Below are 15,233 nucleotides of genomic sequence, written 5' to 3'. Positions count from 1 at the left end.
AAGTATTCAAAATCGCCTGGATCATTCCTTAGTAAACTAGTCGATCAATCACAACCAGTTTTAAAAATTAAAATCGGTCAATCCAAATTCTTCCAGTTTTGTCTAGCTTATTGGTCTAAAAGTCACTTTTTTTCACCTGCTGCAGCCCCTTTAATAAAATTAACCTAGGCGCAGTTTAATTTAATACAAAATATAATATTTGTACATTACAATCAACCATTTAAGTAAGTCTATTAATTTTGTCACGGCTGGGTAATTTATCTAATTTATCAATTTATTGATGGTTAAAAATTTAGGGTTTGTGGAATGTCTTGTGGAAAGTATGAAACATAGACATATAATATTGTATACAAATAAATTTAGCAGGTACCTACCTCCCTAAAATTCTCATAGGGCATGACTAGATTAGGAAGATGTAATCATAATGCAACTCAGATAATACGATTGGACCGTAAAGTAACAACTAACAATTATAGGTACCATAGGTCAAATACACGAACCAGGAAGTCGAACTATCTGGAAATCTTTGTCATACCTAGTACAACTGTATGTCACAGTAATCAAGACACGATACGGTCATCGGGACGATGATCATCCAAAACTGGAGGTGTTGCGATAGGCTCTATCTTACCTGCGATTCTGGAGAAGACCCTGGTGGAAGCGGCCATCGTGAGCGTCAAATTATTATTGAAGGGAGCGGACTGGTTCGAGGAATGCGACGGCAACCAGAAAACTGATGGTATTTCTAGAAAAATAATCTGCTGCGGGCACCACCAAGTGCAAGTGATAAGAACGCCAGAGGAAAAGGTCGACGACGGCTGGCAAACGGCTGTTCAACGGGTAAAAATTGATCGGCGAAATGTCGTGCGCTATCACACGTCGCACCGTAACCGGAGAACCGTTCCGTTCGTAGTTCGTACTCGGGCGGCGGCAGGAACATATGTTGTTGGCCAGTGCTGCCAGCGGGTGATACTACGACTGGCGCTATATTATATTTATGGTTGCAGCAACACTCGCACTGTCCACTCGCGAGTCACGGCTGTTCGCACTGCAGAAATCCAGAATGACTAGTCCATCGTGCGCATGCCGATCGTCGACCAACCATAGAGTACGTGCGTCTATCATGCGCACGGCCACGGGCTACCACACAACACTGTTTACTGTTGCTACGTCCTACGTCTTTCCGTGCGCCTGTGCTCGTCTCGTTAGTAGCATAGACATAGCGGGGCGGGGAATAACAGTATGACACGTCTGGTGGCCACCATGACCCGTTCCTCACTTCCTCACCGTAAAGATAGCTAGGCATGCGGTGGAGAGAAGAGAAAGAACAGATTACACTAGAACACTACCACTACCACAGGGCACAGAGTACAGAGCTGCTGCAGCCGCGGCGGCGGTAAGTAATTGTTGAATGGTGTGTGTGTGTGTGTATGTGTGTGTTTATGTATGTATGTACCTAATACCTATGAAATAAAGAAAAAGAAAGGAGGAAAATCGTTCTCTCACGTCACCGCCGATAATACGATACGGCCGTCGTTCCCGTACGAGACTGAGTGCACTGCTCGGCGCTCGCTGCGGATCCTCGGGCCATCGGGATTCCGATAATTTTATTTTTCTACTCTGTCGGACGAGCGAACGATTATTAATTGTCTGCCCCGTCGTCATCCATATACCTCCGTTGCGTTCTTTGTCCGCACAAATATGGTCTTGAGCTTACGAATCGCGCACCGACGTGCTGCACGCCAATACGTCAACCGTGGAGACGATACGTCCCGGTCCTCAACAACTGTCGCCGAACTCGAAATAGACGCTTGAATTTTGTACATTGGTCGTGTCATTAATAATGTCACCGTCATTTACTATGTTGTTGACTCTTTTCGTGTCCGACGATAGGAATTTCGCATTGTGACCATTCGAATAGGAGCGCCCAACATAATGATGCGTACCAAAAGGCACGAATCCGAACAGCCCAACATATATGCTCTGCTTCAAGAGGATCCACTGCGAGAATTGTTTGAAGCCTGCAAATCGGGTGACTTGAACAAAGTCAGACGGCAAATAAATGCCGAGACTGTCAACGCTAGAGATACGACCGGCAGGAAAAGTACTCCTCTACACTTTGCAGCAGGTAAATAAATTACTATATGATGTGTTAGATACTGAGATACCTACCTGTATAAAGTTTTTTTTATTTTAATGGGTAGGTAGATACATAAATATCAATCTTTCTATATTATTTCAATTTCATATAATTGTATTCTGATTCATGAATTATATTCATTATCTGTAGGTATATACGCCTATTTACCTAAATTATTATGAAATTGAATTGATAAAGTATTATGAGCATTTATATTTTATTTTCATTATTTTTTGCTTAAATTGAGTCCTAAATTATTTTTATGAATTTTAGTTATCAGAAACTTTGTTCAACAAGTTATATAAAAGAGATTCCTAATTCTTATATACTACTTTAAATTGAAGACGTAGGTTTCATGAAAAATTGAGATTGTAAATCTGAAAGAATTAGGTTTTAAAATCAATTATAGTAAGGTAGGTACCTATAAGTACTATATTTTATTGTTATAAATAAAAACAATGGAAATACTGAACAGCTGATAGAAATGATTTTTAGAGAGGGAGTTATGTGGGTTTGGCAGTAGGCATATTACTATTCATTATAATATATTAATTGAAAACAGAAATAAAAAAAATAGTAAGAATGAAATTCTGTATATATTTTATATTTTATGATCACCTCAAATAAGTAAATACCTATTACTTATTTATTCAAGTAAATAAAATATGAAAAATAGAAAGTAATTATATAATGCAATGTTGTTATGTAATAAATAAAGTCAAAATGAAGTTAAGTAAAGTTAATTATAATTTATATAATTTCAGGATTTGGGCGTCGCGATATAGTTGAACTATTGTTAGCTGCTGGAGCATCTATTCAAGCTCACGATGATGGTGGACTTCATCCATTACATAATGCCTGCTCATTTGGACATGAGGATGTGGTGGGTTTATTACTAGAAGCTGGAGCCGATCCTAACACTAGAGACAATTGGAATTATACACCTCTTCATGAAGCAGCTGTCAAAGGAAAAATTGAAATATGTATAGGTAAAATACAAATGGAATATTGTAAAAATTACCAGTATTTATTATTTACAATGAAAACTTATTTTATAGCTTTATTACAACATGGAGCGGATCCGACAATTCGAAATTCAGAAAATAAATCACCTATTGATTTAGCCAATGTTAGTGGAGTTCCTGGTATCAACGAAGTGTTGGTGGGAGAATGGCGAAAAGATGAAGTATGAAATAAGAATAATTAGGTACATTATAATTGTAATTTAATTATTTTATTCTAAAATGTTTATAGATTCTTGAATCTAGTCGATCTGGTGATGATGCTAAATTATCATCACTCTTAACACCTCTTAATGTTAACTGTCATGCAAGTGATGGACGTAAATCCACACCTTTACATTTAGCTGCTGGTTTTAATCGTATCCGATGTGTTCAATTACTCCTTAGACATGGTTCTGATGTCCATGCAAAAGATAAAGGGTAAAAAGAATAATGAAAATATTTAACTGTTATATTTAAATTTAAATATATATTAATTTATTTTAGTTCTAACAAAATAAACATGTATTATACTATTTTTTGATTTTAGCGGTCTTGTTCCATTACATAATGCTTGTTCATATGGACACATAGAAGTTACAGAAATGCTTATAAAGCATGGGGCTTGTGTTAATGCTATGGACTTATGGCAATTTACTCCTTTGCATGAAGCTGCATCTAAGTCACGCGTAGAAGTTTGTTCCTTATTATTAAGCAAGGGTGCTGATCCAACATTACTGAATTGTCATTCCAAGTCAGCTATCGACTTAGCGTCCACACGAGAGCTACAAGAAAAATTATCTTGTAAGAAAAAACAATGACATTTTTTTAAACACAAATTATATTTATAAATATGTATTATTATTTTTGTGTAGATGAATTTAAAGGTTATTGTTTATTGGAATCATGTCGTACAGCTGATGTCTCAAAAGTTAAAAAACTTCTAAGTTCAGATATTGCTAAATTTAAACACCACTTAACTGGAGATAATGCTTTCGTAAGTTGTGATCACACACATTTGTTCTATACAGATTACATACTATATATTTGGATCCATATTTTTAGCATATTGTAGCTGCATCATTGGGTTCAAAGCGCAAGCAAGTTATTGAACTTTTATCTCGTAAAGGGGCACAAATTAATGAATCTAATAAAGATCTATTGACCCCTTTACATATAGCTGCAGACTATGGTCATTTTGATGTTATGGAAACATTTATCAGACTTGGAGCACGAGTTAATGCTACTGATGGACTTGGACAAACAGGTACATTTTAATTAATAATTAGTTTACTTAAAAAAATTACTATTATTTAATAACTAAAAAATTATAACTCAGCTTTACATCGATGTGCAAGAAATGATTGTTTACAAGGTTGTAAAATTCTTTTGTCGTACAATATTGATACAAACATAACATCAATACAAGGATTTAAAGCAATTGATATGGCTACTGATAATATTAAAAAAATATTACAAGGTAATTTACGTAAATACATCATAATATAAACTATAATAAACTTAATATATTTTGATTTCATTTGTATAATGTTTTACATATTACAGAGCCCCCTGTGGTTTTAGATTTAGAATCTGAACTTTTAGAAGCTTCTAAGGCGGGTGAATTAGATAAAGTTCAGAGAGTGTTAACTGCTTATCCTCATATTGTGAACTGTAGAGATTTAGATGGACGGTAAAAATTTAGTAGCTACTATTAAAAAAAAAAAACTACATATAAAACAAAGTGTAAATAAAACATATTTATACTATTTACTTTTGTGTATAACAGACATTCCACTCCACTTCACTTTGCTGCTGGATACAACCGTGTAGCAGTTTGTCAGTATCTTCTTTCGCATGGTGCTGATGTTCATGCAAAAGATAAAGGGTATGTATACTTGAATATTAATAATTTTACAGTACATGAAAATAATATATTTAACCATTATAATATGTACAGTGGTCTTGTACCTTTGCACAATGCCTGTTCTTATGGCCACTTTGAAGTTACCGATATGTTAATTCAACATGGTGCCAATGTAAATGTTTCTGACTTATGGAAATTTACTCCACTTCATGAAGCTGCAGCTAAAGGAAAATACGAAATTGTGCGATTATTGCTACAGGTAACTTTTGTTTGTATTTTATTTAAGAAAAAATACTTACTCAATATTTGTTTAAAATAAATAAAGCATGGTGCTGATGATACAAAAAAAAATCGTGATGGACACACTCCTTTAGGACTAGTAAGAGATAATGATAATGAAGTTGCTGATTTGTTAAGAGGTAATGCAGCACTATTAGATGCTGCTAAAAAAGGTATACTAGCTCGAGTTCAAAGACTGCTTACTTCAGAAAACATTAACTGTCGAGATACCCAAGGAAGAAATTCTACCCCATTGCATTTAGCTGGTAAAATAACACCATTGCATTTGTTTAAATATTAGCCTCAAATTAATTATTTTTTATTATTTAATAATTGTTAAGCTGGTTATAATAACTTAGAAGTAGCTGAATTCCTCCTAGAACAAGGGGCAGATGTTAATGCCCAAGATAAAGGAGGTTTAATTCCTTTACATAATGCTTCTTCATATGGTCACTTAGATCTTGCAGCTCTTTTAATCAAACATAACACTACTGTAAATGCTACTGATAACTGGGGCTTTACCCCATTACATGAAGCCGCTCAAAAAGGACGAACACAACTAAGTGCACTTCTGGTAAGTTTTATTCAAATCTTTTTTTTACATAACATTATATTATAATTTATTATACATAATGTATATCATTGATATTAATATTACTCAAGTTGGCTCATGGCGCTGACCCTTTTTTGCGTAACCAAGAAGGGCAAACTCCTCTTGAATTAGCTACAGCTGAAGATGTGAGATCATTATTAACAGATGCTATGGCTTCACATCCCAGTGCAAATTCAGTAGAAAATAATGCATCCACTTATGTTCCTACACCACCTCAGTTGTCACCAGAAGAAACAGCTACAGTTGTCATGCCATCTGGAGCTTCAGTTGCATTACCTAGTCCTGGTGGAACTGGTAGATCCTTCATGTTAGGTTCACAAGGAGATGGATCAGTTAATGGATATGAGAGTGCTCACCCTCATCCAAATTGTATAACATTATCAACTGTACAAGGATTCCTCTCTAGGTAACATTTAAATGGAATTATATAATATAATAGATTACATACATCATACATACATTTTATTATGTAGTTTATGCTTGGAACATTTGAATGAAATATTTGAGAGAGAACAAATTACTTTGGATATATTGGCAGAAATGGAACATGAAGACTTAAAACAAATTGGAATTACAGCATATGGTTATCGACATAAACTAATAAAAGGGATGGAAAAATTAGTATCTAAACATGGTAATTATTGTATTGTATATTGTTTTATTATAAAATATTTTGTTACTGTTTTTTTTTTTATCCAACTATATAAATGTTAACTTTTTCGTTTTATGGGTAATAGCTTATCTTAAAAACTACTTTACCAATTTCATTTATAGGTGGTGTTTGTTCTGGTTTATCGGGTGGAATGCCATGCACGCTTTTGATTGATCTATTACCCGAGGACAAAGAGTTTATTACTGTTGAACAAGAATTACAAAGCACTATACGAGAGCATCGTGATAATGGACAGTCTGGTGGAATATTTAATAGATACAATATTGTCAGAGTAAGTACATTAGTATTTAGAGGTAGAACAATAGACATATATTTTAAATTACATAATTTCAGATACAAAAAATTCAAAATCGCAAGCTTTGGGATCGTTATATACATCGTAAACGAGAAGTATCATTAGAAAATGGTAATCAGGCCAATGAAAGAATGCTTTTCCATGGATCACCTTTTATTAATGCAATTGTCCAAAAAGGATTTGACGAGAGACATGCCTATATTGGTGGCATGTTTGGAGCTGGTAAATTTTAAATTATAAGATACCTATTAAAAAAGTTTATTTAAACATAAAATATTTTAGGTATATATTTTGCTGAAAACTCATCCAAAAGCAATCAGTATGTGTATGGAATTGGTGGAGGAACAGGTTGTCCATCACACAAAGATCGTTCATGTTATCAATGTCTAAGGTCAGTATAATATATTAAATTCTCATTTCTTAGTATGTATTTTCCATAAATAAATAAATATATTATATACCGTTTTTTTTTAGACATTTACTTATGTGTCGAGTGACTCTTGGAAAGTCGTTTGTTCAGTACAATGCGATAAAAATAGCTCATGCGCCACCTGGACATCATTCTGTTATGGGAACACCTAGCGTTGGTGGATTAAATTACTCCGAGTATGTTGTGTATCGAGGCGAACAGGTAAATTAACATAATTAATGATAACTTATATTTACCAGTGTTTAATCATGGTGTATGTTTTTAGGCTTATCCTGAATATTTAATTGCTTACCAAATCGTAAACCCGTCTGAAACTTTGGAAAGTGGGTAATCTCAGCTCTCTGCTGTAAGCAAAATTTTTTTTCTCAATTACGTTCCTTTTTTTCAATTATTTAAAAACCTAGCATGTAATTTATCTCAATCATAATTTTTTGTCTTTAATTAATAATACATAATTATTATATAGAGGATTTAAAAAAAGAATACATACATTGTTGATTTAAATTCATTATTATTCTCATAATAAATATGTATAAAACACTGCCTATAATTAAGGTTAAATAAAACCTGGAGCAGTCTAAAACCTTTTAAGATCATGGTGCAATAGTATTGGAAATTTTGAGTTTAAGTCTGAAACTTGTTTAAATGGTATTAAAATTCCCTTAACTGGCTTCAATGTATAAAAAATAAACTCATCGAAAACAAAACAGCAAAATACTAAAGCTTAATTATGTCTATTATAGTTTAGAGTAAAAATGAAAAATAATTGAATTTAATCATATAATAATATAATATTACTATAAACAATATCAGCTTTATTATGTAAAATCTATTATTTTTTTTCAATCCTCAAATGTGTATACAATTTAATATTTATCATTTAGATGTTGAAATTGAACAGTTTTTAAATAACTGTTATTACTTATTATTAGTATTACTTATAATATTTGGTTTGTGATGAGACTTATTTATTAACTTTGATAGAATTATAAAATCCTAAAACAGTATTCTATAAATTAAAAATATTTAAATAATACAAATTTAAACTTTAAATACCAGAAAATACATTTATTTTCATCAATATAATAAATTATTGAACATTTTTTGATGAAAACAAGTGTTCAAATTTTAAATACAAATTATTGAACATAAACCAAATGCATATTAAAAATAAAATGTTTTAAAATAATATAATATGGTGATGAAAGTGTGTCAATGTTTATATTTTATTTAACAAATAATCTGATTTTTCGTATCATATCAATTTAAATATTAACAAATAAGTGTCAAATTATTTATTTATGTACAATTTTAATTAATTTTTATGGGCTTATTGCAATAGTTAAACTTACATTTAATTTTATTGTTCTAAAATTTAGTGTTTAAATGTAGTTATTACAATTATAATTTTTAGTTTTATGAATAATAAAGTTTTAAGACTGTTCGTAAAGTTGAACAGAATATCTAACCGATTTCTGGTTAACAATATTCTCATCTGAAGTGTTATGTGATTTTTAGTTTTAAAAATATTATTAAGCTAAAAGTATATATAAATATAGTTTAATAATGTTATTACTTACTATTATCAGATAGATAATAAATACATTTCTTTTGTCTTTATGGTTAAATACCTGTTTTATTTATTTTGTATCTTCGGCTTTTAGTATCCTCAAGTGGTTAGTGTTTTTTTTTTTTTTAGTTAATTTATCAAGGAAGAGTGGTATTTAATATTACTATTAAATACACCGACTACTTATAACACATTATACCATTTATAAGATCGATTATCTTTAGAATATTTTGATCTCTAGTACTGTTAATCAGATAGTATGTGCAATAGTGTATTGTTAATATTTTGTCTTACTATAATAATTCTGAACTAATTTAATTTGTATATATATATTTTTTTTGTTATGAACATATTTTGTTACGACAAAAATAATTTAACTATGCTAAATAAATACATCTTACCAAACAACATATTTGTTTATTTGGTTTATTAATGTTTTAATTTACTTAATAGTTAATTGTAATAATTGTATAGTCTAATTTATAGATGGAGTATTTATGAGCATGTTGTTCAAGTAGATTAACATAGCAATGTCACAAATGAACAATGTTTTCTTAATATTCTATTTTGTACGTTTTCATAATAGGACTTGCAAGTTGTAGGCCCTACAATGTAGGGGTTGCATATTTGAAAAAAAAATGCTTTGAATTTATAGCTATAAATCCATTTTATTCAACGGAGAGTTTAAAAATCAAAGTTTTAAAATTCACTTTTTTCATTTTTATGCTATAAGTTCATATTTTTATGTTTTCTAATAAACTGATTTTATTTTTATCTTACATATTGCAATATACAATTTTACATATTAAATATTAAATGTTTTCAACACTATTTAGTATTTACAACCTTGTTACACTTTTTCAATTTAATAATTAATATCACCACCTATGTGGGAAACACAATTTTTCTTTATTATGTTTTAACTGAAGGTGATTTAACTGAATTAACTTAAATTGTCGCAATTAAATATTTTCATTAACTTTTCCAACAGTGCATTTTTGTTTGTATATTAGAGTAAAAGAGGTTTTTGTGCATATTATTATTTTTTATTATATAATTCCTATTTCCTATAACTTCCTATTTGTAAATCATGCTCCTTTACCCGCCAAATTAAATCTTTAATAGCGATCTCAGGATAATATGGTACGAAAGTATGACGTGGATGTAGCAAAAACCGCATAAAGAATAATATAATGTATTAAACATGACATCATAAAATATGCATATTTAGTTCTGGAAATTAGGAAAAAAAATCTGACAAGACACTTCAACAATTTGATACAAATTGTGACATTGGTCTTATTTTTAATTATTATTTAAAAAATATACTATCTGTACCTTGATTTTCAAGGCACAATGCCTCATTGGACATATTAAATTATATTATGACAGAAAAAACAAACAAAATCTGTATTTGAAAAAGGACCTACTGATGACGACGCTTCTATTGTTAGGATTTGAAATCAATAAATTCAAAATTGTATAGTACTTTAGAGCTGCATATCAAATTAAAATATAATATGTTATGTAAATTGTATGTATAAACTATCATACCTTGAGATCCACAACATTATTAAGGGTTTCATTGTCTAAACATAACTAGCTGGGGAAGGGATGCACCACGATCTAATAAGACCTTATTGTCATGTTAGTATCTGCACTTTTAATTTAAGTATTCGATGTTACAAACTGAAAAACAAATGTATATATGATTTTGATAATATCATAAAATCATAAAATATTCAATAAAATAACGTACTTTTATTTAAACAAATACATAATTTCGGCAACAATGTAAGAATTGTCTGGGAACGGTTACAGCTCACGGGTAATGACGGACATAATTAACAATTGATGTTACGAGGCTTCAAAAAAAAAACCTACATGTGCATTATTGTTTACTCTGAATCTTGTAATGATTGTCGGATTATGGAAATTGGCAACATATTGTTGCCGAAATAGGTATTAGGCATTTATTTTTTTTAACACAACTGATACAATGTGATGAAAAGTAAAATGTGTTACTAAAACTAATAAGGTCAATGGATAAAAATTAGATATCACAGTAATTATTTGTTCTCAAGTGTTATTCTCATTAAAAAGTTTGTCCACAACATCACCATCGCCTCCATTAATATACAATTCTCGTTTGAGTTTCTCACATACTTCTTTTTCTAAAATACGTAATAAATATATGAATTAAGGATTATTTATCATTATATTGAATTAAGTTAATAAAACAATTGTTTATAAAGTCTGTAAAAATTATGATAAAAAGGATATTATCAAGAACAATATTGTTTTGATGGCAGGCTAAAACCAATAGTGCAGCTCTATAAACACGGTCACTATTGATTAAGATTTTTAATACATCATTAAACCTCTTTAATGACAGCAATACTAAAACCGCTTGTTCCTACAATAACAAATATACAAATAATTTATTATCTTAAGATAATAAAGAGATTATTTTTGATGCAATAAAATCTAGAAATTTGGTGTCTAAAACAGGTGTGAAAAAAAATTTTACTGGGATGTTTGCACCATATCATTGACATGGTTCATTATTCCGTTCTGAGACGATATATGTTCATTTTACACCGGTTTAGGTCAACAAATTTCTACTATATATTTTTCAGTGTTTAGTTATAGTTTAGACTAATTTGAAATACCTGATTTCTATTAGATAGTAAATGGTCAGCCCAACTTTTTAAGACAGTATCAAAGTCGTCTTTTGATAATGAACACTTTGCTAACCACACAGCTTGTTCCCACCGATTGTATGATATAAGATAGCGGCAAGCTTGTGATCCTTTGCCAATCATACATAACAGTTGAATACCTGAAATGAAATAATGTCTTAAAAGTTATGTTTTATAGTCACAAATTAATCTAAAACTACCTTCATCAATTTTATTTTCTGCAATAAGATTAGCTGCAACCAGTTTAATTGTACTCTGATTAGCAGTATTTGAATCCACAGTTGCAATCAAACAAGCCCTGTTAATTAAATATTATTTTAAATGTTAAAAAAAAAGATAATTAAAAATAATTTACTTCAATGCGTCAGTATAATAAATTTGGATCATTCACATTGGTTGCTAAAAGCAAGTCTAATGCTCTTGTTTTTTCTCCAAGTAATATAAATTTATCGGCGACCCGCCTCATATGCATATAGTCACCACTTTTCCATTCATGTAATAAGACTCGTTCTAATTGTATTTTCTAAATATTTAATGATTTTTTAATTTAGTAATTTGAATATGAGATTTCCTCAAATATAATAACACTAAAATGCAATGGTATAAACAAGGGGTTTAACTTTTTAATCTTAGAAAATATTTAAGTAGCTAAGATATCAAGCAGTTAAGGATTTGTGATTTCTTAAATAAGTACATTTTTTTCATCGTAACATTACATTATAATATCCTTAAATAAAAATCCTTACATAAATACAGTAAAACACCAAACTAATTAATATCAAAGCATTCAACTGTATTATTATAATTTATAATACATAATATATGACTAAGGAAAATTTATTTAACAGTTTACTGCTTCTACTATTACTTTGAGTATGGGTTTTTTAAAAATAAAAATAAATTAATCTTTCAACTTACTCGATATGTAGCACAGTCACATACAACATCATAACAAGAGTCTAAAGGAGGGACAACACTTGTTGCATAATCATCGCCCATCATGATGTAATGAAAAGCCACTGTCCAAAATTGGACTTCATTCTTCAGTCCAAGTGATTGACATACTACTAAAGATCGTTCAGCTATTTTTGTACATAATTCTAGTTCTGTCCACGGTAGAGAATGACAGGCATTTTTGATCACTTTGAAAATATAAAAATATTAACTATAACTAAGAGGATCAGATTTAAAATAATAATTTTATAACAATTTATTTGTACTCACAGGATAATTCATAATTATTAAAACCAAGTTCTGTGCTATAAACTTTTTTACAAGTAGCTGAAAGCCAAAAGTAAAACATCTTACATAAATCACGATCTAAAATTACAGGAGGCCCCAGTAAATCTGGAAAAAAAAACAAAAAAAAAAAATATATCTGTTAAAAACACATAAATTTGTTGTGAATTTTTTTAAGCACACTCACTCCCATTTTTTCCTTTAATAGTACATTTATTCAAATTCTGATTTTTAGAACTTTTGAGTATACCTAAACACCGTATTTTATAAATCATATTTGTTGTACTACCTACTTAAGAAGTATCCTGTGACAAATGACGATACAAACTTCTACTTTTAAGATGAGAATCCTTTTTTACTGAAAATTCTTTAACACATGATTTTCTTGAAAGTTTTGAAGTATTATAATCAAAATTCTGATGAATAGATTCTGAGTTATTAAAATGTTTATACTAAGGAGTGAGGACAATAATCCTTTCAAAAAATCAGAAGAAAAATATAAAACTGATGTATTGTTAGATGTAGTATTTATTATACTTGGACTGGTTTTACAAATTATTTAAATTGATAGATCAATAGTAATTACTAATATTTTTAAATCACTTGAGCCCCCATATTTATCTTACCCATTGACCATTGTCCATTACCATAGACACAATAACTTTGGTACACAGTTAGATAACTCAATAATACTCGTTCTAATTTTGATTTAATCCCAAAAAATTCTCAAAAAAAATCTCTGCTCAATAATTAAAAGTAATAAATTGATGTGTGAGTGTTTTTGGAGGGGGGAGGGCTATTTGAAAAACAGAAGTTTGTAATGTAAGTATATTTAAAAATTCGAAAAATCAAAATTTGATTATATGCATAATTTAATATGTTGACGGGCAGTAACCGCTATAGCAGTCATCCTGATTCAAGTTGTAATATGACCATGACTGGTATAGCAGTTATATATAAAAAGTCGTAAAATGGCATGACTGCTAAAGCAGTTGCGTTTCTTGTGGCTTCGCCACAATGGAAATTATCTAGTGTCCTATTGTGACTTACTAACAATTTGCGCAAAAAAAAACAAAAATCAAATATTCTAAAAATTATATAAAAATCTATGGATTATGCCCAATCAGAGTGACTACCAAATTACAGTAATTTGCATAACTGCATTAGCAGTCATGTCCGTCAATGTGTTAAGTATAAAAATAGTGTGAGCGTGCATAAGAAATCAACCTGTATACAAAGTGTGTTAATAAAATATGACACAATAATATTTGAATGTGTTAGATCATCATGATACATTCAATAAATATGTATATTGTATCATTTATATTAATGTTAACAACTAATAAATAATGACAATAGTGTACCATCAAATTCATAATTGTATATTGAAGAGTAAGACTTTGTAAGCTTAAGGTCAAATACTCGAATAGAATGATCATTAAACATGATTACAGTGTGTTCAGCACTAGCCCAATCAGCATCAATAATTTGTAACTTTTTATCTGTCTTCATTGTCGAAATTAGTTCAATAGATTGAGGAGACTAGAAAAAACATGTATATATTACACTTGTCTATAACTTTGTTTATTCACTTTTATAATATTATCGTAGGTGTACTGTACACTTCACACCAACACCAACATTTTATATAATATATAGATAATATGATCAATTATTGTAATGCTAAACTACAGTGTATAGTGAAATACTCACCCCAAAAACATTAAAAATGTCAATGCCATCTGATGACAAACATAAAAATCGGAAATTCCCAGCACCCGGAGCAAATTTTAATTTTCGTATTTCCAAACGATTAATATGTTGCTTTTGTTTGTCCATATGGTTACTTAAATCCCACACAAACAAATTACCATCACTGTCTACTTGTAATGCAATGTTTAACTTGCATGTAAGGTATACAGGAGGTTTTAACAAAATCTGATGGGAAAATTGAAAAATAAATAAATAATTTTTTTTTAATAATGCATTCTCATACTTACTCCAGGCTCAATCATTGTACCAGGCTTCAAAAAACTATTTGAATCAATTAAGAAAGCATAGAGGTTGCCTGCTATGTCAGAAATTAATAAATGTTCTGGGTATTTTGATCCAATTTCATTTTCTAATTTTAATAATTACATAATTTAAATTTAATTTGTTTTCTTCAATTTTATTATAGATTTAAAATAAACAATAATATATAATATTACACAATTATGTACCTTCAATTATAGTGGTTGTTACACTATTTTTTTTTCCTTTAGACAAATTGCATTGAACCCATTCCTTATTAATTAAAAAAAAATGTTTAAAAACTATCAAATTATTAATAATCGAAAAATATTTACCATGCAAACAGCAGTGGCAATCTTTTTGACATTTTACTTAACAACGACATTGATTTTAAATCCCAAATTTCAACTG

The 15,233-nt window shown here is 30.0% G+C and overlaps 3 protein-coding genes across 3 annotated transcripts in view; 1 reads left to right on the top strand and 2 right to left on the bottom strand.

Moving 5' to 3' along the window:
* The window catches only part of Scsalpha (succinyl coenzyme A synthetase alpha subunit), a 3,526-nt gene extending 2,677 nt beyond the window's left edge, over positions 1-849 (bottom strand). The window contains 1 exon segment of the mRNA NM_001163099.1: positions 632-849. Within this exon segment, the coding sequence (NP_001156571.1) occupies positions 632-668 (37 nt within the window). The 5' untranslated portion in view covers positions 669-849.
* Positions 850-1,243: 394 nt separating this feature from the next.
* Positions 1,244-8,309, top strand: LOC100158994 (poly [ADP-ribose] polymerase tankyrase). The gene is made up of 21 exons (XM_008186046.3): positions 1,244-1,396; positions 1,894-2,128; positions 2,905-3,129; positions 3,199-3,326; positions 3,395-3,582; positions 3,692-3,945; positions 4,017-4,138; positions 4,207-4,408; positions 4,481-4,621; positions 4,708-4,834; positions 4,931-5,029; positions 5,102-5,267; positions 5,334-5,553; positions 5,629-5,861; positions 5,951-6,306; positions 6,374-6,534; positions 6,675-6,844; positions 6,907-7,090; positions 7,151-7,259; positions 7,343-7,499; positions 7,564-8,309. The coding sequence occupies exons 2-21, from the start codon at positions 1,936-1,938 to the stop codon at positions 7,627-7,629; spliced, it is 3,501 nt and encodes a 1,166-aa protein (XP_008184268.1). The 5' UTR covers positions 1,244-1,396; positions 1,894-1,935; the 3' UTR covers positions 7,630-8,309.
* A 3,357-nt stretch (positions 8,310-11,666) lies between these two features.
* On the bottom strand, positions 11,667-15,165 carry LOC100574277 (WD repeat-containing protein 11). The gene is made up of 10 exons (XM_008186045.3): positions 15,158-15,165; positions 15,032-15,095; positions 14,810-14,931; positions 14,523-14,747; positions 14,174-14,351; positions 12,795-12,917; positions 12,489-12,712; positions 11,926-12,093; positions 11,771-11,868; positions 11,667-11,710 (listed from the first exon to the last, which is right to left on the bottom strand). The coding sequence occupies exons 1-8, from the start codon at positions 15,158-15,160 to the stop codon at positions 11,935-11,937; spliced, it is 1,098 nt and encodes a 365-aa protein (XP_008184267.1). The 5' UTR covers positions 15,161-15,165; the 3' UTR covers positions 11,667-11,710; positions 11,771-11,868; positions 11,926-11,934.
* Positions 15,166-15,233: the final 68 nt, after the last annotated feature.

Source organism: Acyrthosiphon pisum, chromosome A1 (genome assembly GCF_005508785.2).
Source record: "Acyrthosiphon pisum isolate AL4f chromosome A1, pea_aphid_22Mar2018_4r6ur, whole genome shotgun sequence".
Classification (NCBI taxonomy): Eukaryota; Metazoa; Arthropoda; class Insecta; order Hemiptera; family Aphididae; genus Acyrthosiphon; species Acyrthosiphon pisum.
Note: the sequence above shows the minus strand (reverse complement) of the source record. Positions and strands in the feature narration are given on the sequence as shown.